The sequence below is a fragment of the Falco cherrug genome, chromosome 3 (genome assembly GCF_023634085.1).
Source record: "Falco cherrug isolate bFalChe1 chromosome 3, bFalChe1.pri, whole genome shotgun sequence".
Lineage (NCBI taxonomy): Eukaryota > Metazoa > Chordata > Aves > Falconiformes > Falconidae > Falco > Falco cherrug.
In genome coordinates, this window is record NC_073699.1 from 86,343,212 (window position 1) to 86,368,183 (window position 24,972).

Here is a 24,972-nt window from a genome sequence, read left to right on the forward strand (position 1 = left end):
GAACAGAGGGGTCTTGTCCATACTGCCTAGTGGAACATCCATGGACCATGCCCTCCCCTGGACCACAGCTGGGCATTGCAAGTTGACACAAGCCAAGACACAGCCAGGGAGCATTTTAACAACTAAACAGTAGGGACAATTACAGGACAATGCTAGAGCTGCTTTTGCCATGAAATTAATAATAATAATAATAATAATAATAATAATAATAATAACAATAGTAATAATAATAATATTGTTATTGTTATTATTGTTATTGTTATTATTATTTATGTTATTGTTATTATTACTAGTGCTACCATTATTTTACAGTGTGGACATATGCTCGAACAACTAAAAATGAGCCTTCTTTAATGCTCCTTTCTGCTTGGGATTGCCGCTTCTTTGTGCTACACAAGGGATAATCAATTCAAAGTTTGTAACTGATTTGCAAGCCGCTTCTTGCATTACCCATCCTGCCCTGATTTCACAACACGCCCTTATCTCTAGTAACTTCCCAGCAGCAGTGCTGAGCACCTTGCAAGGAAATGTGGTAAGATTTACACACAGTTAAAATAAAATAACTCCATGGCAGACTGGGAATGGAAAATGAGGGTAGAATCCAGACTGTGTTTATTCTGATTTAAGCAGTATTTTGGTTCCATGCCAAGCAACAGCATTTCACCAAATTATTCCAAAACAGCCCACTGTTTGTTTTACTCTATCAATGTCACACTGGTGAGTGATGCCAGACCGACAGCTTCCCCACAGCACGGACAACATGTGCCTTCCCCATGCCTGCGCATCCTGCTCTTAGGAGAGACTCAACCAAGGAGTGCAGGGAACACCTGAGGCCATGGTGCCTGGAGAAAGACTTCTGCCAAATATGCTTATATCACTCTGCTGCCTACCATCACAGAGAACAAACATCTGCCTTCCTTGTCCCCTTCTAGCACGCTTGCCCGCTGAAGACCAGCCCTTAAGAAAAAGCTTCATCCAAGGCATAACCTGTGATCGCTTTTGCAAAGACTGCACAAGCCACCTCTAAAACATCTCTTAAACCCTGCCTTTGTTCAGTCCCTTTAATTATCACTTGCAGATGCGATTCCTCTCCTGTAGGACCTCCACAAAGGTTCCCACCTCTCACTGCTCAATCACTGAATATCCCTGCACTAGCAATGGCTCCTGACCTAAACTAGGGTTGAACCAACAACCTTGAAGTAAAAGATGCCTCCAGTTCATTTTCGTTCCCCAGAGGCTTTCAGGGGCTCATTGGCCAGAGCTCATTTCTGAAAAGGAGATGAAGGGATTTCAGCCATTTGGCAGATGATTGGTATTCTGTTATGATGATAACGACAGCTTTATTCCTATTGCAAACCAAAGAGCCTGTGGGATCCAGCATATTTCCACCCACCCGCCGCAATACACAGCTGATTACTGGGGAGTCACTGGTGCTAATTTCCTCTACATGAAACTGATCTCAAAGCAGCACTCAAGGAATCTGCTTCTGGCCCCTATGCCCATCTCATTCACAGCTGAGTGACTGGGAAGTAAAACTGTAACAGCCCCTGGATTTAGAACTGCACTGAGTTGATATAAACAAGATGAAAACTGGCCCCAGTAGTAAGATATTCCCCATCTGGGGAATGGCTGACATGACTGCCATATTTAAAAGAACAATTTGTAATGAAAAATGAAAGCATTGTCCTGCTTGTGGGAAAAGAACAGAGTCATTTCCCTTTCACAGATCTATTGAATCTGTTCTGTATAGCATTCTGGTTAGCAGGGCAGGTAGCTAGTGAGCACTCTAGATGCCATCTTAGTTTTGACTGTCTGTTACCACACACAGCATAAGCCCAGTATCCTGACTAGACAGTACTAACATTTAGAGGGAATTTTCAAGCTCAAATACTCATAATTACAAGTCTGACATTTGTTCTCCATGCGTATTGCCCACTTTCCACATGTATTGCCATTACTGCCAAAATCTTGCCAGTAGATTTGTCCACTCAGCATAGATAGCAAAAGTATGGAGGGCACAAGCCTTTCAGAAACCGATTCAATTTTGGTTTAAATGAGTAGACATTGCTAGTAAAAAAATAAGGACACCTTAATTTCCATGTCTCACTGCATGGCAATTCAAGGGTAACCTTAGCCTTTAGGCAGGGCACAACAGGGCTCAGTGGTGAAACAGCCTGCCCAGATTACCTAAAATTACCTAAAAAGGGCTTTTCCAGGCCAAAGCACCACAGAGACGGGTGCAAAATGATGTAAGAAATACAAGCAATGCTCAACAGTTCAACTGACTCTTCAAAAACAACACACTTAGTCCCTGAAGTGCTTTGAAAAGGAAGATAATCTCATTTAGCACTAATGCGCTGACTCCCACCCCGATGAGCCCATGAAACCCAGCCTCCATCACCCACTTGTTGCCATTTTCAAATCAGCACCTTTGTGATGTCTCCCACGCTGTCCTCTGCCATGGGAGAAGCTCCCCCAAAAACACCGAGAAAGCTATCCAGTGCTCTAGCTTTAAACCTCCCTTGTAAAACCCTGCTTGGTGCAATGCCTACAAAACAGTCCTGACAACGGCAGATGTGCCACGACTTACTGCGGATCGCGATGACTAATGCCCTCGTGCTGTTTACATGTGCCCCCACACCCGCTTGTATCCAAGCATCCTTGTATTTCAGCTGGAAATTTCAGCTGTATATCTCACGTATTTTTGGGTTGGGGTGGCTTTGTAGCTCATTCAGCACCGAGCAGATCGAAGTTGTGCTCCACAGCTAAAGCCTCCCAGGTGATGCAGTGGTCCAAATAACACATTACAAACATAAAATAACAATGGATCAAGAGCTACAGCTGGAAGTGAAAAGCAGGCAAGGTGGTCCCAGTAACTGCGGCCAGACTGATTTTTCCACATACATGCCCTAACGCACCAGGGCTTCCCCATCTGCCTCCATCCCGCTCCTCTACCTCGCAGCAACGTGCCACCCCTCTGCCACATTTCTCTCTTCTACACAGCAAGAAGCAGACACAAAGAGGATCTAGTTCACAGAATTACAGGCAAGAAGGTGGGAAAAGACCGGACAAGCTCAGCTCACCCACTGCCTGCCTCAAAGCCATCTAAACCATCCCCAGCCTGTTCAAGAAAACCTTTGCTGACAGAGACTAGGCTCTCAGAGCTTGACTATCCCTGCAGTCAGAAGGTTTTCCCCTGTGCCTAAATTAAATCTCTCACACTGCAATTTGATTCCAATCCCCAACAGACACAGAAATCAGATTACTGTCTTTCCACAGCTACCTTCTACCCACTTGAAGACTATTATCCTCTTTCCCCTCAGTCTTTTCTCCTTGAGAAAAGAGTCAAACGGTCTCACAGAGCTCACCACCACTCACCATCAGTGTGGAGGTACCACACCAAGCATCTCTGACAAATCCTCTCCCACGCTCATACTCACACACACCCACACTCACATACTGTACCAGTCATCCTGCTTGAACACAGAGCACAGCATCCCGGACAGGTACTGCTCACCCTCTTTGTTCACATTTCTGGCCCTTGATGGCTCAAATCTGCATGCACTGAGTCTGACAGCTGCTTTCTGAGCTCTTAGGAAAGGGGAAAGTGGGAACTGGGAAGACCCTGGTGTCCTGGCTTAAATCCACACCTCCTTTAACAGAGCAGTAAGCCGTGGCTGGGTAATAGGGCAGCTGTCACACTTGCTAAGCTGCCTTCATGGCAACAAGCCATTAAGCACTGCAGCTCAAAATAAGCACCAAACCCCTAAGGAACACCTGGACACACAGTATCCCAGGCGTGCACAGTGTGTCTTTCATTTCAGCTGAACACAAGGGACTAACCTCAGCCCTGGTCAGCTCCTGGGATCACTTGGTTAATGCCTGTGCTGTTCTTGCCTTTACACCGAAGGGTGAATTTGGCCTGGTATTACTTACGCTGAGGCACTGAATCCCACAATGGTTTTAAGCTCCCAGCCACTTGCTCATGTTCCTCTCCCACGTCCCCTTCAGATGAAGAGATACAGGGTGATGCAGCATTTGCCTGCAGAAGAGTCACTGCCAGGGCTGTGCGGAGCTCGCTGGCTTCGGCTCGCAGGGGAAGAGCCGCAGACCCAAGCTGCTGCAATCCCACTGCCTGGAGTTTTGTCATGAGTTAAAGACCTGAGCGAATCCACAAGCGCGGAGCAGAAACTCAGCGGAGGAAAGCTGTCAGCTGTGAATATCTACCGAACTACTCGCTGGATCGACAGACAGCTGAATCCGCAGACAGCCGCGAAGGAGGTGGGATGCTAGAAGACTGCTTATTATGCTGAGCCAAATCTTCCTATTATTGCCTTGTGTGCTACCTGTCTTCTTTTAATATATTCAAGTGTTGTCTCTCCTAGAAGCACAGAAAGGGATTTCCTATCACTCTTGTCTCTGATTTCTTTCCTATATATGCTCGAACACCAGCCACTTATTTGCTGATGGGATCCCTTCTTAGGTACCTGTGTACAGCATATAGCAATCTCCATTCACATCTGTCACTAAAGTAACAAACCAGGGTTCCTCTGCTCCCTGGCACCTGGAGTACATCACAAGCTCTATCAGTAATACCCCTCCTCTAAAAACTCAGCATAAATCATCTGTATATTGACTCTAGGTCCTCTCCAGACTCAAATAAGATTTAGCCCAAATTCGCTCCGCAATGCATATTGACAGACTTCAGGTCAGTGATGACAAAGCAAACGTTTAAAAGCTGGTGACTTGCCACAAAGTGACAATGTAGGATCGCAATTCAGCCCCTTCTGCTAAGAGGCTACTTTTAAAAAATAATGCAATTCATTTAAGAGGGAGCAAGGCTGTGGGTTGGCCCATTTGGCCATCTAAGGGCATCACACATCCTCTCCGCTTCCTAATGGTATTATGAAAGAGAATGGGAGGGGAAAACTGTCTGCCCAGCTGGTTCATACCCTATCTTCTGCATGCTATCAACACCTGCCAAAACTCTGGGAGACAATACTGGGTTTAGTGAAGAAAGCATCCCTGCTGAGCAACAGAAAGACCAGCTTGTGATTTGCAGGATCGCAGCCTGTTCCTGCAGGCTGCCACAGACCTTGGGGAAAGGTACTCCTAAGAAAACACAGCAGCTGCTCCGGCTGTGGAGCAGGATATGAGTTAACCCCAGAAATCCCCAGCAGCCCTTAGACCGTAACCTTCCCGAGACTCAGCCCAAAGCTCTCCTGAGATGAGCAGGAGTCCAGCTGGAGTGTCCCTTTGTCCACGTAGAGTCCCGCAGTAACAGCACAGATCCCCAGGAAACCTTAGGAGACATTTCTAGTTCAAGGGCTCTGTAGCAAGAGGCACAATCAGCTCTGGAGAGACACTCTACACACAGCAGCATCCCGGAGAGGACAGGATGATTGCAGGAAGAGGTGCCAATGGCACAAGCATGGGAGGCTTGCAGAGGATTTGGACCTCAAAAGCCCAAATGTTCTCAGCACAGTAATGTTTGCCCTGGCAAGGCTCTTGCTAACAGAGCAAGCGGAGGCTTCTGATGTTCTGTCAGGGAAATGACAGCACTCGGTGCTTTCTGTAGCACCCTTCAGGCTTGGGGCACTGTGCAAATATGAATGCACACTGCCTGGGATGTCACCTGCAAGCATGCTGCAGCTGGAGAAACGGAAGCAGAAAACAATGAAATGATCAGCCCAAGGTCATAGTTTCACCTACAGGCACAGAAATGGCTCTGGCTGTAGCCTAGCCAATACAGCCAGATACACCAGTCTAATAAACTCTTCCCTAAACCCCTGTACAAACTGGCAGTAGTTTGATGCCTTAAGACCTCAAGCTGGGCAAAACTCAGAACTTGCCTTCAGCAGAAAAGTCCGACTTTTGAATCAAAGAGTTAATACTGCAGGAGAAGCAGCATCATTATTAACAAAACCTGAAAACTATTGTAAATATGAGAACTGTCTGTTCTCCAGCCATGCAAAAGACTTTGTTCTTATCCAGACTCCAGATCTCACGTGATAAACAATGGTAGAATATAAATGTTAAAACATTCATCACCAAATAAGGTACTCCGGTCTTATCTAAGTGAAACACTGCTATAATTTTCCATCAAAATGTTATCAGAACTGCTACATCCTTACAAAATATTTAATTCATGAACATCAACATTTTTCCAGGGGAAAAGCCTGCTGCTGGAAAACCTGGATCTACTCCCTGTGCAAACGAGACCTTACAGAGGTTTAAGGCTTTAAAATAACCCACCTTGTGTCTACGCACTCTCCATGATGTACGCAGACCTCCCATTGCACAGGGCAATCTTTTCAGAGGGAAGATCTTCAAGATACAGCAATATCACACCAGACCTGCATGTTGATTCCTTTCCCAGCCTGCTCAGCCAAGTCATACAGTACACTGAAAACCTACTCTCCATGTTTCGTTATTTCCCCAGGGCAAAAAGGATTTGTTCTCTGCTGCACACACAAGGTTGTGATGTTTTCAGGGGAAAAAAAAAAATTAAAATGTTGTGATTTGAGAGAGGAGCTTGAAGCCGTTGTCCCTTTAGGTGGGAAACACACCACAAAAAGTGCCTTGAAATTACGCAGACTACAGATATCCATGAAGGAAGCCTCTTGCAACATCCTGGGGTATCATAGGGTCAGGGATGTCCACTGCGTACAATCACCAGCCTTGCCAGCATGCTTCCCAGTCAGCTCTGTAGTAGCAGCACTGCTACAATACACCCCAAAAAAATATACAGGTGCTGTACAACACTTCCCGCTAATGGTGTGCCTGTCAGTAAACACCGCCATGGAGAGGAGATGTTCCAAAAATTCAGCACAGACATACAGTCAGCATTCATACAAGTTCCTGCCACCAGCACCTTTCAACCTTCGCTAACACCAGAGGTGAGAGCAGAGTTCCGATGTCTAATTCTGATCAGCCTTGCCTCTGCAGACCAGGCTAGTGAAACGCAGGGGAGTGAGCAGAGAAGTATTTGTACAGTCTAACTATGGTTCCAAGTGCTGTAAGAACCACGCTTTAAAACTTCATAGACTTTATCAAGGCCAATCATGAGCTGGTAAGCAGACAAGACAACACAAAGGAAATTCAAACAAGGCCACCAAAGAGCGAAAGGCTCTCCTCCACGACCTCAGGCTCCCTCCCTCTTTCCTTCCCACTTCCAAAAAATTGCCCAAACTACTGAGAAATATTGAAAAAAAACCACCAGAAGACTCCTAATCAGCCTGACCATAGTTTGCAAAGCTGTAGTTTGCACACATGGCTCTGCAGTTTCCTTTTGCCCTTATTCTCTGTTTAGCACTGCTATCGTACAGGTGTAGCTTCAGAGCACATCAATACCATTGCCTAAGGTATAAAACCAAGATGAAGAGAGAGCCCCAAAAATCTTTCCTGTGTTCCTTAATTTAAGAGGTTTTAATCTTTCATGATGGTCAAACAGCAGTTGTGCCAAACCAGTGCAAGAGGCTGCCTCCGTTTAGTTGAAATAGCAGGATACAAGGGAAACTGGATGCAGAGAAAGAGTCAGATTTGAACTCCAGCTTTTGAGCTGGATCTGAACAGCTCCATCAGGGTTTAGGGATGTCTGTCTCCACAACCAATTCAAAACAAAGCACTTTCAGCCCCTAGTTTCATTGGAATCAAGGAAAACTGGTTCCTTTCCCCATCACATGAGCAATTCTCAGGGCCCAGCCCAGGGAAACTCTGTCCTTGGCAAGTCCAAATCAGCTGCCTGGGCAGCAACAGTCATGCTCCACAAGCCTTTTGTGGTCCTTTTTCACTGCAAAGAAGCTGTGCCCATACCGGGGTTACAAATATTTCAAACTGCCAGGGCCAAAGACTCCAGAAGGGAGATTTATAGCAATAAATAATATTAATGACACAAGCGGACGGAGCTTCTTGTCCTGAGAGCTCCAAAGGCACATGAAAAACTGCACTATAAATGTCACCACCGCAGACACCAACAATGACGAGATGCCACCTCTGGGGAAGGGAGGCAGCCCCATGCTTGCTCAGAATGACGCTCAGTCAGGAAACGGAGGGTGGTACCACAAGGACCTGGATGAACAACACTCCACAGCATCAGCAGACTCTGGGCTTTGGTTAGTGGGGGGACTCAGGAGGTACCCAGGTCCCAGCTTTCTTCCTAGTGTCGCCACAGGACTCATTCTGATGCTCATGAGTTGATTCCAGGCTGGACAAAAATGAGTTGTGAAAATGTAACTCAACCAGGAGCCAGAGGAGTCAGAAAAAGAATGAAAAGCAATTTTAGGCCTAAACCCCAAAGGACCAACTGAGAGGTTAGTTGCAGATATAATAAAACATGCCTGGGGGAATGAAGCTGCATCCTCCTGCAGCCAAGCCCACTCTCAGATGCAAAAATACTTGCATGGATGATAAAGGGCTTATACCAACCCCGCATTACCCAGATAACACTCCGAACACCTAGAGCTGAGGGATAAGCAGTATCTGGCCACACCAAGTTAACCATTTTTTTCCCCTAGCTGCTTAGTTCAATAATACCAAGCACTGTGTGAATATAAAGTCTCTGTTAAAGAAACTTCTGCTTTACCCAAAACAAAACCTCCTTTCTCTCTTTTCACACCTCCTGGTCCTCTGCCCACTTCCAGAAGAAGGATCAGCAGAGGACTTTCACCAGCAGCTCAGCAGCACACCTGGGCTGACTTCATTTCAGGCTTTGCCTTATAAGTATTCCCGCAGCAGACATCACAATTCATATTCTTCAACCACACAACCTCCCTGAACTTTTTCAGGACTGGGTTGCTTGTAACAATAGCACGGAGTCCATCCCATGCGGGACAAGGCTCACCTGTTAATTACTGTGGTAGTCACCACAATGTCTGGAGCAAAACACTTAAGTTGCCGTAGCTTGGGCTGAAGGGTGAAGCCTTGCTGCTGGCAGGACACAGCCCTGCAGGGTCACAGGGCAGGTACAGAGTTGCAGGAGATGGGTCCCAGCTGGCTTGCCTGAGTTCAGCCTGTCCACCTTGAGAAGGCTGGATACCACTCCCGGAGAGCACTAGCCCAGCAGGCTACCTCCCTGCCCACTTGGTTTCACACAGACCCTAGCCTGCCTGCTGGGAAGACAAGGCAACAACGACCCATGGAAGAAGATGAGTGCAGGGACACCAGCATCAATGCAACCAGCTCTTCCCAGGTCCCTTCCAAGCAGGAACGCAGTCCAGGTCCCACCTTCAAGCACCCTTCAACCAGCTCATCTCTACCGAGACCGGAAGCTTGGTGCCTCTCTCAAGAGGACTCCGAGAACGACTCTGCCCAACACCCCAGAGCCCATTTCACAGCGCCGGAGCGGGTGGGCCTACACGGGCCCGGGCAAACACAACCAACGCTGTGTCTTTAAAACCACTTCAGTGCAGATGTTGTTTCCATGGTAACTAGTGGACCAAATACATTAGTGTTTCTAATAATAAACCAAACCTTCATCTTGGAAAATGTGATATCCCCCCTTCCCTTTACCACCATCACCCTTCCTTTCTTCCTTTCCCCTCCCCTTTTGCTGAATTAAGCCAGCATTTAACAAGCAAGGCATAATTAGTAAATAATTGCAAGGGCCCAGTAAGTCCCAGTGCCCAGGCAGATGGAGAAGCACTAGGTGGAAGGGAGCAAAGGGAGCTTTGCTCTGTGAACCTGGGAACTGCCTAAAAAGGGATGAACTACTTAAAAAAAATAATAAATACAAATTTAAAAGCACAAGGTGAAAGAGAGGAACCCGCAAAGCCCCTTTTGACCACCCCAGGGTCCCTTTGGTACCCTGGCACCCACCCCGCTCTCAGACTCAGGGTGCAGCCGCCCAGTGATAATTTCTAGGAATCTCACACTTTTTTCCAGAGGCTCCGTCCGAGACACGGCACCGGCTTCGTGTCACCGACAGCGGCCAAAACTTTCCAACTCCTCCCCTCCACGGTCCCTTATTCCAGACTGGGGACACCCCCCCCCCCCAAAACCCCAAAAGTGGGGGACAGGGAGAAGGACCCCGAGGCAGTGAAAGGGTCATGAGTGAGCTGTGGAGCTGCAGCGGGGAGGGAGGGGGCACGGAGCGATTCCCCCCTAAACCGCTCCCCCCCCCCCCCCCCAAAAAAAAATAAATAATTAAGACACGTGTGAAGAATTCGTGCGTGGGGAACCCACGGGAGTGAATACACCCGGCGGGGGTTGGTCGCCCCCCACGTTTAGCGATATTCATACGCAAAGGCACAGCGCAGGGATGGAGGGATGGGAGGAAGGGGGAAAGCAGTGCAGCAGCAGCAGCCCCGATGTGTCGCTGTGTATGTGTCGTTGTCCCAAAGCTGCGGTCAGGGTCGGGGGGAAGGGGAGAGGAAGGGCGGCGGGGAGGGGGGAGGGGGATGCAAAGCCTCACGGTGTGTCGCCACGCTCCTGGCGACACCGGACTGCAGCAGGGCTCGGGTCCGTCCCCGGTGCCCCTCCTCGCAGGTACGCGGTACCGGAAAGCAGCACGCCGAGGATGCTCCGCTCCATCCCGGTCCCGTCCCCTTCCCTCCGTCTTTATTTCCCCCTGTCCCCCCGTGCCCCCCCACCCCCCCACCCCCGCCTGCTTCTTCCCTCCGCCCCTCCCTCCGCGGCGCGGCCGGCGGGACTCACCATGTCGGGGCTGAGCTGGGCTAAGATGGCGAAGGCGGAGAGACGGTCACACAGGCACTTGGTCCGGGAGGCGTCGAGCGGGACCGTTCGGCAGCCGCGCCAGGACCAGGCGCCGGGCGGGGAGGCGGAGGCGGAGGCTCGGCTGGAGGGAGGGACGGGGCGGCGGAGCGGGGAGAGAGGGAGAGCGGCCGTCAGGGCGGGCGGGGACGGGCACGGCGCCGCAGGGGGTACCGCGCCCCCACCGACCCCCCCCCTCCCGCCAGCACCCCCGCCCTGGATCTCCCAGTCCCGGTCCTGCTCTGCCCCAGGGTCCGTCCCGCCCTCCATCGTCGCCCACCGTAGAAAAGTCTCCCTCGGTCCCCGGGGCTGCTCTGCCTCACTCTCCCCGTATACAGCTCCCTAACCCTATAGCCCGCAGATCCCACGTATGCATGTAACTGTACAGCCTTATCCCCCACACAGCCACTTTGGGGATGCATAACCCTATAGCCCTGTGATATACACCCCATATGAGGATGCATAACCCTATAGCCCTATCCCACACATCTCATATACACCTCCTTAACCCTATAGCCCTGCCCCACTTATCCCATATATCATAACCGTATGGCCTCATCCCACACATCTACTGTGTAGATGCATAACGCTATAACCCTGTGACACACACCCCATATGGATAAATATTCCTATAGCCCTGTCCTGTGCAACCCAAATACACTTCATTATCCCTATAACCCTGTCCCACATATCCCACATACAGATGCATAACTCTATACAGCTGTCCCACAGACATGATATACACCTTGCTCCCGCCATAACCCCATCCCTCACCTCATATACCCCCCATACCCCTGCCCCACAGTCCATACAGATGTGGTCCCCATCTAACACCCCCCCCCCCCCCATATAGACCTTCCCCAGCCACATGATCCTCATAGGGGAGTGCACTTCTCCCACACACACTCTCCTCCTCCACCCCACCCCCAATTATTCCACAGGCACCAGTGCCTGCTCCTCCACCCCCCAGGCTGTCCCTCTTCCCTCCTCTTGTTCTGTCACCCCCAGCTCTCCGGGACTAGGGTCTCCATAGGCTGTCATGGGACTCCCCTCAGGCCTTTGTGGCACCCCCAGAGCTCTGAGCATGGCAAGAATGCTCCTGCCTCATTGCCAGAGGGACCTCAAGAGATCAAAGTGCCAGAGTCCCTACTTCTTTATGGCATCCTTTCAGGCTGGGGAAGAGCATCAGAGTGGAGAAGGGGTCACAGGTGTGAAAGACTCCATGTGAATTTGGCCTTCATCCCACAGGCAGGATCATTACATCAGGGAATATTATTACAGACCCATCTCCATGTGAGAACTAAAGGCAAAACCAGGGAAAAGGGGACTCTCATGCTCTGCCTCATGTGCTGGGGTACAGTCATCACCCAAAAAAGTACAGTCATTTTCCACCCATTGCTTCTGTGTCTTGTCCAGACCACTCTCCTGAAATGTGGTCATGTATGGGGTGCGAATGTGCAGAGAGTAAAAGGACAGAAACACGATGGATGGGAAGAAGGTGAGGATCCACGTGGATAACCTGGGCTTCACTGAAACTTGGGACAGTATGTGGAGGCAAAGCAAAAGGACCATATGCCTTCACTAGAAGAACATGGGTGTAAGATGTCCTCTCTACGCATCTGACCATCCTCAGAGGAGGGAACCTAGTCAAAAATGCCAGCGGCAAGCTCAAGGCAGCTCCAGATGGAGCCAAGCTGCTCAGTAGCTTTAGGTGTATCACAGATGGCCTGGACTTCTCTGTACTGCTGACTCCAGCAGACCTGCCTTGAGTTGCAAAGAAGTTTTTTGCAGGTCTTGACTCCATGCACACACTGACCCATTCCTCATGCAATGAGGCAGAGTCTCCCCTCACCTCCTTAACCACTGTGCAAAAAAGTAGGGAAAACAGGCTGGGTACCAACAGGATAACAGAGCATCAACACAGGCTGCTGATTCTGTTGTGATTATCTACTCAGATCCAGTTTAACATGTGACACTGAGCCTTCCTGAATCATCTCCGTTTTAAAGCACTTTTCATAATTTATTTTTTTTTTAAAAGAAAGACAGCCAAACCAATTTTACTGTAGAAGTTGTCATCAACATGCAACATTTTTTTTCCAGTGTCCATTCGGGGCTTTCTAAAAGTCTGGACCCTACTGTGTGTCCATCCAGCTGATGGGACATACATCTGCCTTCCCTGGATAGTTGGCTCTTCACTGAGCTAAGTCACATCACCTCCTGAAGACTCTCAGATCCAGCCATTGTTCCTTGGTCTCTTCCCTGCACCTTCCGCAATTCATCAGCACCCTCCTTGGAGGGGACTGAGAGATCCAAGGCCAATCTCAGACGGAACAGGAATTCTCTATTCTCCCCTATATGTACTGCCTATATTTCCAAGAACTGCATTGGCCAGTCATTCTGTTTGTTCACTGTCACCAAGAAAAATGCCTTATTTCTGATGTGTATATAAATAACAGCAAATGCTCAGACTCTACCAAGCAGTTATGTATTCTCATAGAAAGTATTAGTTTAGCTTGACAAGATCTATTTTCCATAAGTTGTTTGCTATTAATTTCTCTGTTTTAATGAGTATGCTATTATTCAATTATAATCATAATATTACCCACAATCCCCTAATTTTTGGATCCCATATCAGATGGTGTGTTATTGTGCCTAAGACAGATGTGAGACGGATTGCTCTGGAGGGTGGCTGTTGTGCTGGCAGACACATGCTCCTCTCTCCAGATTTTTGGGAACACTTCCACCCTTCTTTTACTAAAAAAGCAATGATCCCCAATTAGCCTTAGCCTGCTTTTAGCCTGCAAAATTACTCTGTCTTGTTTCTCTTAAAAACATTGTACTTTATTAGATGATGTATAGCATGTTTTTTAGATGCTGGTGTAATGAAAAGTATTTCATTAGCCTGGGATGTGGATTAAGTAACAAGGCTCTCTTCCAATTACAGAATACAGGCGTTTATTGAAATTTCTGCATTATTATCAATAAATGTCATTTCTAGCTATTAACAAACCAGTATCATTAGAATTTATTTCAGTTTTAGTATACTCTAAATTTTCCTTTTTATTCATCTTAACCAGCCTGAACAATAAAATTCTTCCGTCCTTTTTTCTCTTATCTTTTTCAGGCTTTTGATTTGTATTGCTTGCTATCAATTTATCCTTTGTCCTTATCTCTACAACAGCTTTTACTTTCTCTTTAAAACTGAATGTTGTTGGGTTTTTTTGTAGATACTGGTTTATTTGTCTTTCCTTGGGTTTTTTTGCTTGTTTGGGTTTTGGTGTTGGGTTTGGGGTTTTTTGGATTTGGAGGGGGGGGTGTTGTTTGTTTAGTTCAGGGGTTTTTAGTGCTTTGGTTATCTTTTTCATTTATAGGTTTGCAGATATCTAGAAAAGTGCTCTTAAAGAGCTCCTAGTTATCCTTAACTTTTTCTGTTAAAGCAGGCTCTCACAAGGAATAGACATGCTTAAAGCTGTCATTCATCAAACATCAAATATGTGTACATTGATATACACATACAGTCCCGTTCCCAAGCAATCTGAACTTTCTTGAAATGTGTGAATACAATTGCCGTAACATCACTTTCAATCCCAAAGCCCAGCTTTACTCATTTACCAGCTTTCAGAGTTGAGTAGGACAGATCTGGGCCATGCATCAACAGAAGTAACCTCATCCAAAAGAACAAAGAAAAAAGAAAAGCAAAAGAAATCAGAAAGCCTACCAAAAAAAGGAAGCCCCAGGGAAGGTATCAGAAAACAAGTAACACTCCCTAGATGCTGTGCCTGGCCTCACATGCTTGTGGCAGGAAAGCTGACAGTACAGCAGTGAATGCAATATCAGAATAAAGTCTGTTCGGGGCCAAAGCCACACTTGGCACAGTCTGGTGTCCAATTCTAGATGCACATACAAAAAGATCACATAGCGATATCTAGGCCAGGAAAAAAAAAACAACCCACCAAATTATAATAGCTGCCCTTTGCTCTTATAAGACCTGGTCTGATGCCAGCTTATTTATCCCACTGGATTCAAAGAAATCAGTTGGATCAAAGCCATCCAGTTTTTATGTTAAAAGCTGCTATAAATCATATAAAGGATGGGTGATGTGCAATGTAGTGAGTCAAAAACTTGGTGTAAATCACCTCAGAATAAGTCCAACTATGCCATGTAATAGAAGATTAAAAGGTGGCCCTCATTATTACCAGTTATTATTAATTGATTATTACCAGTTATTAAACTACTCAGAATATTCGAGTGCTTGGTGCACCAAAAAGTCATGTCCATCCCTCTGGCTTTAAGCTCCTTAGAAGAATTCCTCTTCTCTCCTTTCCTTCCTCTTTGCAAATTTGCTTAATTACCTTTTCTCGTTGCCCTGAAATCCTTTTGATATGAACACCTCTGCACCCTTTTGGGATGTGGTTTGGAGCTGGGTTGGAGGAACATATTTGCAAGTAGAAGGACATGCCAGAAGAGTCAACAGCCTCTTTTCACTGTCCACATGCTACTGTGTGGCAAGAGGTGGGCTCAGCTCAGTCTTTAGATTGCTGAGCGAGAGATTTCTTGGGCATTGCACCATCACAAGGACTAAGTGATATGTCATCTAAATGTTTGCTCATTGCTTGACCCACGGCGCTCAGGTGAGGTGCCAGCATTGCCTTATGCCCAGTGTGAACACGATATTATGAACCTTCATTCAAGACTAGCTTCTGGATTCAGCCCGTGTTTCTTTATTTTAAAATTAATTTCTAGTCCACGTGGTTGCTGAGAAACTCCTAAAACCACATGATTCAATTGCAACTGGAAGGCTTCAAACTTAGAGCTGTATTGAAGTGAAATCTCATGAATAATACTAGTCTTGTCATTTTGGGTGGTCCCATTCCTGGCTCCCAAATGTCTGAGCCTGTCCAGCAACATCTGCTGCAAATGACATATCCGCTACCACCAAGAAAGATCTAATGGGATCTTTCCATGGTCCAGGGCATCACATCTGGAGTGTCGGTCTTGTTGGATGCAGACAGCATTCTGCCCACACAAGGGTGTGTAGGTTCAGCCAGCAGCTATTACCAAACACCTCGTAGTTTGGCACAGACTTCAAATCCCGAATGATTTGATCACTGCATTTTGTAATAAGAAGACTGTTTCACTGAGATCTGTTCCAATTACAAAACAGGGATGATACAATAAGGAGATATTGCATATTTGAATGTAAAATACTTTCCTCACGGACCTGATTACAAGCTGTAGAAGAAAGCGGGGTATTAATGAACAGGTCCGTAAGGGGAGCTACATGTGTGTGTTTGTGTGTTCATGCTTGTGTGTACAGGTTTCAGCTGTAGGTCAGTACTAAGCCTTTATCTTCTCAGCAAAAGAACTTTGAGTCTGCAGGAAAGTACACTCAATTTGTAATAGAAAAACCCATGATCACAGCTGAGTGGCAAATAAAAAGAGCAGAATCTGAGTTATTCACAAATATTGAATACAGGTACACTAATAAGGAAGCAGAATTATTTCCAGGCGGTCTCAAGAGGGGAGGGAAGAAAGAGAAACTCTACTAAAGGGAAAATGTGGGCAGAATATTAGAGAACAGTGTATTCAGACTGATTACAAGCCATTCAAAGAGGAATTGTAGAAATCCCCAAACCAGGCTGGCATAAAACACATTGTTCTGGAAGGGTTAGCAGGAAACCTGACAAGTTGGTTCTGCCTGTAATGTCTGTGGTCAGATTTATCTCCAGTGTAATTCCAGTGATGTTCCACAGGAAAATGTTTCACCATATGTTACAACATGACTATGAACATTATTTGAGCACTTGATGGGAAAAAGCAATTAAGTTCTGTCTTGTAGATTTAAATAGGAGCTAAGCACATGCTTAAGGACTTTCTTAAACATCAACGCTCTTCTGAATAGGAATTTGCACAAATGGAGAGCCTTTGTTGTGGGAAGAGGTATGAATCAGAAAAAGCTTTTAAAAATGAGGTGTACGTTTGAGACTTAAATAATACAAATGATCTCCAGAGGTTTCTTCCAACCTCAATGATTCTGTGCTTCTTTGATATTTCTTGCTTCACATGGGCCGTTCCCCCTACGCTAACCAGGCAGGTCATGCAAGTGCTTGGCATGGGTCCAGCTGACAGATTGATTATTAATTTGGAGAACGAGCCAGAGATGAAGTCAAAGTTAATCCTTTTTGTGGGATTCCCAAAAGCGATTTTCATTTCCAGCCAAAGACTGCCCCAGAGTGCCTTTCAAACACTTCAGCTCTGCACAATAGCTCAGGACAAAAAATGTACAATCATTTTTCTGCAGCAAGTGTGTTGGAGTCACCGTTTCTGCAGGACCTCAGGGGTGGATTAAAAAGTGGATGGTTCCCAGGAAAAAGGGACATGAAAAGGCTTGCAGCTTTTGAAAAAAAAAAAAGGCTGATTAAAAAAAATAATTAAAATAAATCTTTGATTGGCTGCTAAAACCATCACAAAGGATCTGATGCCAGATAGGTAAACACTGAAATATATTAAACACTAAGCTAAAATCAATCTCTAACACTCTAGCTGCTTGAGAGTTTTGGACGCTGTCAGTGCCAAAGCAGTAATTGTGCTTTGGTTAGTTTGGACCTTCCTAAGAACTGAATAAAAGCCACAAAACTGTTTCACAAGGGTCATCCTATTATCCAAGAGATAATTTTGCCTTTCTGCGATCAATCCACTGATTCAAAGCCAGGCTGAGCTCTCAGTTATGCTACTGAAAATCCTGCGAGACATCTCACACATCCAGCAAGTCAGTCTAGGCTTACTGGAGCAAAACCTATCCTCCTAGAGAAATCATGCACTTCTGCATCTGAATTTGAAGTGTAGCACCAGTTTGATCACATCCATGTAACCCAATCTGAAAACTGAAGCTCCAGTGCAATAACCGATTGTCTAGCACTTTTTCTACACTCATTTCAAAGAAATAAAGTGTCAACAACCTCATTTTGCTTGCAGCCCAGAAAGCCAACCATATCCTGGGCTGCACCTAAAGGAGTGTGAGCAGGTCAAGAGAGGTGATCCTGCCCCTCTGCTCTGCTCTCATGAGATCCCACCTGGAGTACTGAGTTCAGCCCTGGAGTCTTCAGTATGAGAAAGCCATGAATGGACCTCTTGGAGTGGGTCCAGAGCAGGGCCACAAAAATTATCAGCAGGATGGAACACCTCTGCCATGAAGAAATGTTGAGAGAGTTGGGGTTGTTCAGGCCGGAGAAGAGAAGGATCCAGGGAGACCTTCTTGCAGCCTTTCAATACTTTAAAAGATGAGAAAGATGAGGACAGGCTCTTTAGCAGGGCATGTAGAGACAGAACAGAGAAGATTCAGAGTAGATATAAGGAAAAATTTTTTTATGATGAGGGTGGTGAAACACTGGCACAGGCTGCCCAGAGAGGAGGCAGATGCCCCATCCCTGGAAACATTCAAGGTCAGGTTGGACGGGACTCTGAGCAGCCCTGATCTAGTTGAAGATGCCCCTGTTCATTGCAGAGGGATTGGGCTAGGTGACCTTTAAAGATACCTTGCCACCCAAACCATTCTATGATTCTATGATAAGGAAACTGAGGCACACGAAGGAGATGTGAATGGATACAGCCCTGTATGAGGGCACCGACAGAGCTGCGGTCTTTGGAGTAATCAGGCACTCCTGAAACTACCGAGCAACATTGCCTCCCAGTCAATAAATGCATCCATACATCCTTTGTCTGGGTTCCTTGGTTTCTTCACAAAAAGAAAAAAATTCAGGTCTCTGGAGCCAGTCTAAAACTTTATGCTCAACTGCTGAGATCGCTCTGTTGCCTTTTTTCTCACCTCTACCCTGACAATGCAAACCTGACATTGAACAAAACAATTTTCTGCGGGTAGGAAAGAATCAATAATCAGATTAGCAACTACTATTAAATTAGCTCTTTAGAAAAAAAAAAAAGAAAGTGGGGAAAAAAAGGGGGAAAAGCCTACTATTGATCCAGTTGCTTTGTGAAAGAAAATGAAACCAGAGCAGAAATATTAATTTTACATATTTTTTCTTTTTCTTTCAGAGGTCCCTAATTCCTGGTGTTTTCAGCTGATTTGCTTCTGAACTGACACAAGCAAAATTAAGACAATGGTGATTTATGAAATGATTCATGACCTACGGGAAATGAGGGATATTTGGAATTTTCTCCAGGTCCTTTCCTTTTTGTGTGGGGGGAAGGGAGGGCCGGGAAGAGAAAGTTATAAGCAGGTTAAAAGCAAGGCCTTTTCCCAGCTGTGAATTCATAATCATGGCTAACTGAATTGGAGCATTTTGCAGGGGACAATGTTACTTACTATCTGCAAATTAGCCCCAGAAAAAAGCGAAACAGCCCATATGCAGCATCCAATCTGAAGCCTTAATTAACATAAACAATGTTAAACTGCACAAAGAAATACATATTACCATTGAAATAAAGCATATGGCTCGCTAAATACCCGTAAGATTATCTGGAGATAATCTTTTCAGACACCATAAATACAGCTGATGCTGAGCTGTAATGACTCTCATCAGAAGGCCACACCATCCCACCGGAGAGGAAACTCAGCATTTCCCAACATCATCAGCCTCCTGGGCTTTGGACTCTGCCTTTTAAAATCCAGAGCATGTGGTTGATAATTAATGAACAGCCTCCCCCTTTACATCCCTGCTCAACAGCTCCAGAAGAAGGTCTGAAATGCAGACATCGTCTCTTGCAGATGAAACTTGCGCCACGCCTTGGTCTCTGAAGACCTGCGTCAGTGCCCAGGGAAGGGTGGGGTGGGAGAGGAGAACTTGGCTGCTGGGTCCATATCCTGTGATTGCAATTCCCTTGTACTTCCCTGCCAAACATCCTTTCCCACAGCAATCACAGGACAGATGTTTCATTGGGATGGACCCCCAGAAGGACCACTCTGCCCTGTGTGTCCTACACAGTAAGCCACTGAACAATCCTCAACAAGTGCCACAAATGTAAAAGTTTTGCTACAGGAGACCCGATACCATGGACTACATAGAAAAGTGGAGAAACCAGGCAGTGCTAGTGTCCTTGGTCTTCAATACAGAAACAAATATGAAAATCCCTGTGAGGTGTCACAATATTCAGGTTGCAGAGGAAACCACTTCAACAGCTCCTGCTCATCAAACCAGGGGAAATGTTCCTTCCTGACCCCACTTCTAGTGGTTGCTGAATAATTACAGATCTGATCTCTTCCACAGGATCACAGCTCAGCTTACACACATCAGGAATTTGGCTTGAAGTGTTATGAGCGTTTCCTTTATTTTTATTTTATTATTTATATAGAATGTTTGAAGTCTTTTTGTCTTGTGGATTTTCTCCTTTAAAAGGATGACATTTTCAAGCTCCTCTACAGAACCCTGTGAAATAGAAACAGAAAAGCCTACAGCTCCCTATAATCCCATGACTTCATGGGTTTAAGAAAAAAGAAAAATCATTCTCAGATTTAGCTACACTGCAAACACTGGTATCATCAGGTTGCTTCAAATGTCAGTGGGTGCATGTGACCTTGGACTACTCTCCACAATAGGTCAACATTTTATCCATGTGAGACTTTTGCCTGTGCTCTCAAAATTGTTATTGCTATCCAGACCTAAAAGCACCGTTACAGCAATTCTGTGATCCCTCCAATGTAAGAAGTCCAGGCCATACCTCCTAATCTTATTTTTGGGCAAAGTTGCCCCACTGGAGCTTTCCCACTACACCGGAATATCAGAGAAGCAAATAGTTTATTAGATATCAGGGCCGTCTTGGGAAAAGGGTGGAAACTATCTAAAGGAGCTACTACAAAAGTATCGTAAAGAGAGGCTGGGACTTTCTGAAGTTGACTTTCCCGAGTGGAGGAAAGTGTACCACTGGGACAAGAGCGGAATGGAAAGATGAGCAGTAAGATGGCTGGTCTCATTATCATATAGGGCTCCTTTCCAACAAAGGACAAGGTGAAATCAGTGAGTGATGTATCTGTCTCTCTCCCACCCCTATGTGACATTCACAGCTGCTTATCCAAGGCTTTGCAGGACCATTCTCTTCAGGGGCAGCTCTGTGGGTGTCCTTGACTAGAGAGTTTGCATGCAAGTATTTTGGCAGGTCTTGCAAAGAAAGAACAGGAACCAGGACTGTGCTGAATGGGCTGTCACCCACTTAGTGTACCACCCTGCACAACCCTCCTGAAATCGCCTGGTTCAGCAAACGTGTAGAAAGAGTATGTGTTCCAGCCAGTCACGAAAATGTTCAGCTTACCCTCTCAGCTTCCACATCAGTTTTACAGCTGTAATTTCTCAATTACCACGAAAAGTCTGAGACCTTGTAGACTTGTGGCTGGTTATGCAGTTAGTCCCTCTCATGCTACGAAGACTCAACACTGGATCATAGTCCAAAAGATGGGACTCTGCTTTTCTGTTTAGAAAAAGATGTGGCTCCACACCAGGCATTAACCTGCAGGTGGTCCAGGCAACCCTCTTTCTCTGTCTTGTACCACAGCCAGTCATCCTATGATCATTTCTGAGAAACTGGGAAAGTTTCCTGGTTACACAGAAAACAATATCAAGGTACCAAAGTGATAAGCAGCAGCCTGTGCTTCGCATGTACTGAAAAAGTTCAGGGAAAATTCTCAGAGGAACTGAGCACATTAGCCAAGTACACCATTTTCTATGCCTGGACATCATGGTCCCATGGGAAAGGGAGCTTGGGAAGAAGGTGATAAATGCTTCTGCTGAGTGTACCAGATGCCAAAATAAATGTAAGACATTACAGCCAGTAGTATAACAAGCTGGAAACACTCCCTTTGGCTAGTCAAGGATGTACAAATGCACTTGCTTTAAAGGCAGGGAGAGCAATACAAACACCTGGTAAGAGATATTTCAAACGCTCCTTAGGGTATGGCCAGGCTGCCTCAGACACATCAGCATCTATGTCTTGTTCACTGTTCAGTATGGTATCTTCTTAGATGACCCCAATGGAGCCTAAAATGGCTTGGAGCTCCCTGCCAAACCCTCAGCCAGAGTTCAGGGGAGCAGAAGGATGGTTAGCTGCATGAGGAGATGACCAAAACCATCACCCCATGCTTGCTTAACACAAAATCCTGACAATGACAAAGCAGCAGGCTTGTCCACCTGGGGATTTTGAACATTGCTCTGGTGCATGCAACTGAAAGGAAAAGGGAAAATGAAAGTGTGTTACTAGCTCTGAACAAAGAAACCACTTCACTCCCAGCTCTGGTTGAGATAGAAACATAAAATCATAGAGTCATTTAGGTTGGAAAAGACCTTTGAGATCATCAAGTTGAACCGTTAATCCACGACTGCCAAGTCCACCACTAAACCATGTCTGTAAGTACCACATCTATAGAATCACCATCCCACCACCTCCCTGAACAACACTTTCAGTAAAGAAATGTTTCCTAATATCCAATCTAAACCACCCCAGGCATAATCTGAAGCCATTTCACCTTCTCCTGCTGCTTGTTATCTAGAAAAGCCTGATGCACTCCTGCCTACAGCCTCCTTTCCAGGTAGTTGTAGAGAGCAATAAGGTCCCCCTGAGTCTCCTCCTCTCCAGGCTAAACAGCCTCAGTTCCCTCAGCTGCTCCTCACAAGACTTGTGTTCCAGACCCTTCACCAGCTCCGTTGCCCACCTCTGGACACGCTCCAGCACCTCAATGTCTTTCTTGTAGTGAGGGGCCCAAACTGAACACAATATTCAAGTTGCAGCCTCTCCAGTGCTGAGCACAGGGGGACGATCACTGCCCTGGTCCTGCTGGCCACACTGTTGCTGATACAAGCCAGGATGCTGTTGGCCTTCTTGGCCACCTGGGCACACTGCTGGCTCATGGTCAGCCGGCTGTCAGCCAGCACACACAGGACCTTTTCCACCAGGCAGCTTTCCAGCCGCTCTGCCCCAAACCTGTAGTGTTACACTGGGTTGCACAGGGTTGTGGTGTGCCAGGTGCAGGACCCGGCACTGAGCTTTGTTGAACCTCATACAGCTGGCCTTGGCCCACCTATCCAGCCTGTCCAGATCCCTCTGCAGAGCCTTCCTACCCTCCAGCAGGTCAACACTCCCCCTACCCTCCACTTTGGTGTCATCTGCAAACTCACTGAGGGTACACTTGATCTCCTCGTCCAGATCATTGATGAAGATATTAAACAGGACTGGACCCAGCACTGAGCCCTGGGGAACACCACTTGTGACCAGCCACGGGCTGGATGTAACTTCGCTCCCTACCACTCTTCAGGTTCGTCCATCCAGCCAAGTTTTAACCCAGCACAGAGCACACCCATCCAAGCCGTGAGCAGCCAGTTTCTCTGGGAGAATGTTGTGGGAAACACTGTCCAAAGCCTTACTAAGGTCCTGGTAGACAACATCCACAGCCTTTCCCTCATCCACCAAGCAGGTCATCTTGCCATATAACGAGATCAGGTTTGTCAAGCAGGACCTGCCTTTCACAAGCCCATGCTGGCTGGGCCTGATCCCCTCGTTGTCCTGCACATGCTGCATGATGGCACTCAGGATGATCTGCTCCACAATCTTCCCCAGCACCAATGTCAGGCTGACAGGCCTGTGGTTCCCCAGATACTCCTTCCTGCCCTTCTTGTAGATGGGCATCACACTGGCAAACCTCCAGTCTTCTGGGACCTCCCAGATTAGCCAGGACTGTTGACAAACTATGGAGAGTGGCTTGGTGAGCTCCTCTGCCAGCTGTCTCAGCACCCTCGGGTGGATCCCACCCGGGCCCATAGACTGAGGCCTGTCTAAGTGGAGCAGCAGGTCACTGACCGTTTCCTAGTGGACCATGGGGACTTCATTCTGCTCCTCCTTGTCCCTGTCTTCCAGCTCAGGAGGCTGAGTACCCTGAGGGCAACTCATTTTACTACTGAAGACTGAGCAAGGGCATTAAGTACCTCAGCCTCTTCCTCACCCTTTGTGGCAATGTTCTGCACCACATCCAATAAAGGACAAGGATTATCCTTGGCCCTCCTTTTGTTTCTAATGTATTTTGTAAAAACATCTTTTGTTATCTTTTACAGCGGTGGCCAGCCTGAGTTCCAGCTGGGCTTTCGCCTCTCTAATCTTCTCCCTGCATATCCTTGTGACATCCTTATACTCCCCCAATCACTTGTGCTCTCTTTTTTTCAGCATCCCTGTCTCTAAAATGGCCCTAGCAATCTTGATGCTCTTCCCAGCTTGTCATGGCAAAGTCAGGGACAGAGACACAGACTGCCTCTTATCTACCTATAAGCAGCACTTTGCAAAACAGCAAACAAACACTGCTGCCGATGTCCCAGCCCTGTCTCAAAGAGTACAGGAGGCCCCAGGGCCAGGTTGGGAAGAAGGATGGCTCTTTCACCACCAAAATGCTAGCTCCAGGGTATGCTGCTTCTCAGAAACCTAAATCAGAAAATTTTAATGGCTGAGTGCAAGGCTAGTGGATAAAGAGACAAAGAAAAATAAATCAGGCGGATGACAGAGGGGCTGGGAATAGGAAGAGGTAGCAGACGGTAAAAGAAATTAAATCAGGAAGCCAAATTAAGGTGCTGCAGGCAAAGATGAAGATGCTGGATTAAAGATTAACCGTAACCAAGAGGGAGGTGCAGTCCTTTAAAGGTACAAATTACTTCAATGCACTTAGCAAAACCCACACAAATCGCCTAAGAATAAAGTCCTCACAGATGCAACTGGATCACAGTAACAGATATATCTGTATCTGGGAACTCTGGATAGCTTCACACTGCAGTGTTTCCAGCTGAGAAGGGGCATTAAAAGAGCAAAAGCAATCGCCCTAAAAAATGGGAAGTCCCATGCTGGCTGAGGCAAAGGAGATGGAGTGCAAGAAGTCCTTTGAGAAAGGCTTGGCACTGTACAGACAAGGTCTGGGGGTATTTTGAAATTATTCTGAACCCAGGGGAGCTGCTGAGCCCTTTGGGGCTATCTGTTCATTGAGCATTTCCTAATTTATCTCTTGCCAAATAACTCCAAAGGAATGGTGAGCAAGCTCAAAGTGAAAGCATACCTTTCCCACCTGCTTCTTTGCAGCTGAAAGCAAGAGAGGTCAGCAAACATCCCCATCAAACTGCAAGCCAGTGAAGCAGGTCACCCTCGGGCTCAGCCTCTGGGCACAGAAGATACTTGTCCCATCACGACACATTGTGTTTGCACCATTTCACATCATCGCTCTGGGATTGCCGGGAGAAAGGTCGCTTTTGCATTGCCACCTCCTTTTAGCACAAGCAACTCACATTC

General features: G+C 46.6%; 1 protein-coding gene across 6 annotated transcripts in view; it reads right to left on the reverse strand.

The window, feature by feature from the left end:
- The window catches only part of ADGRB1 (adhesion G protein-coupled receptor B1), a 295,088-nt gene that overhangs the window by 78,603 nt on the left and 191,513 nt on the right, over nt 1-24,972 (reverse strand). For all 6 annotated transcript variants that reach the window (XM_055705723.1, XM_055705722.1, XM_055705720.1 and 3 more), the window contains one exon: nt 10,654-10,795. In XM_055705723.1, coding sequence (XP_055561698.1) covers nt 10,654-10,795 — 142 coding nt within the window. The remainder of the gene's footprint in view (nt 1-10,653; nt 10,796-24,972) is intronic.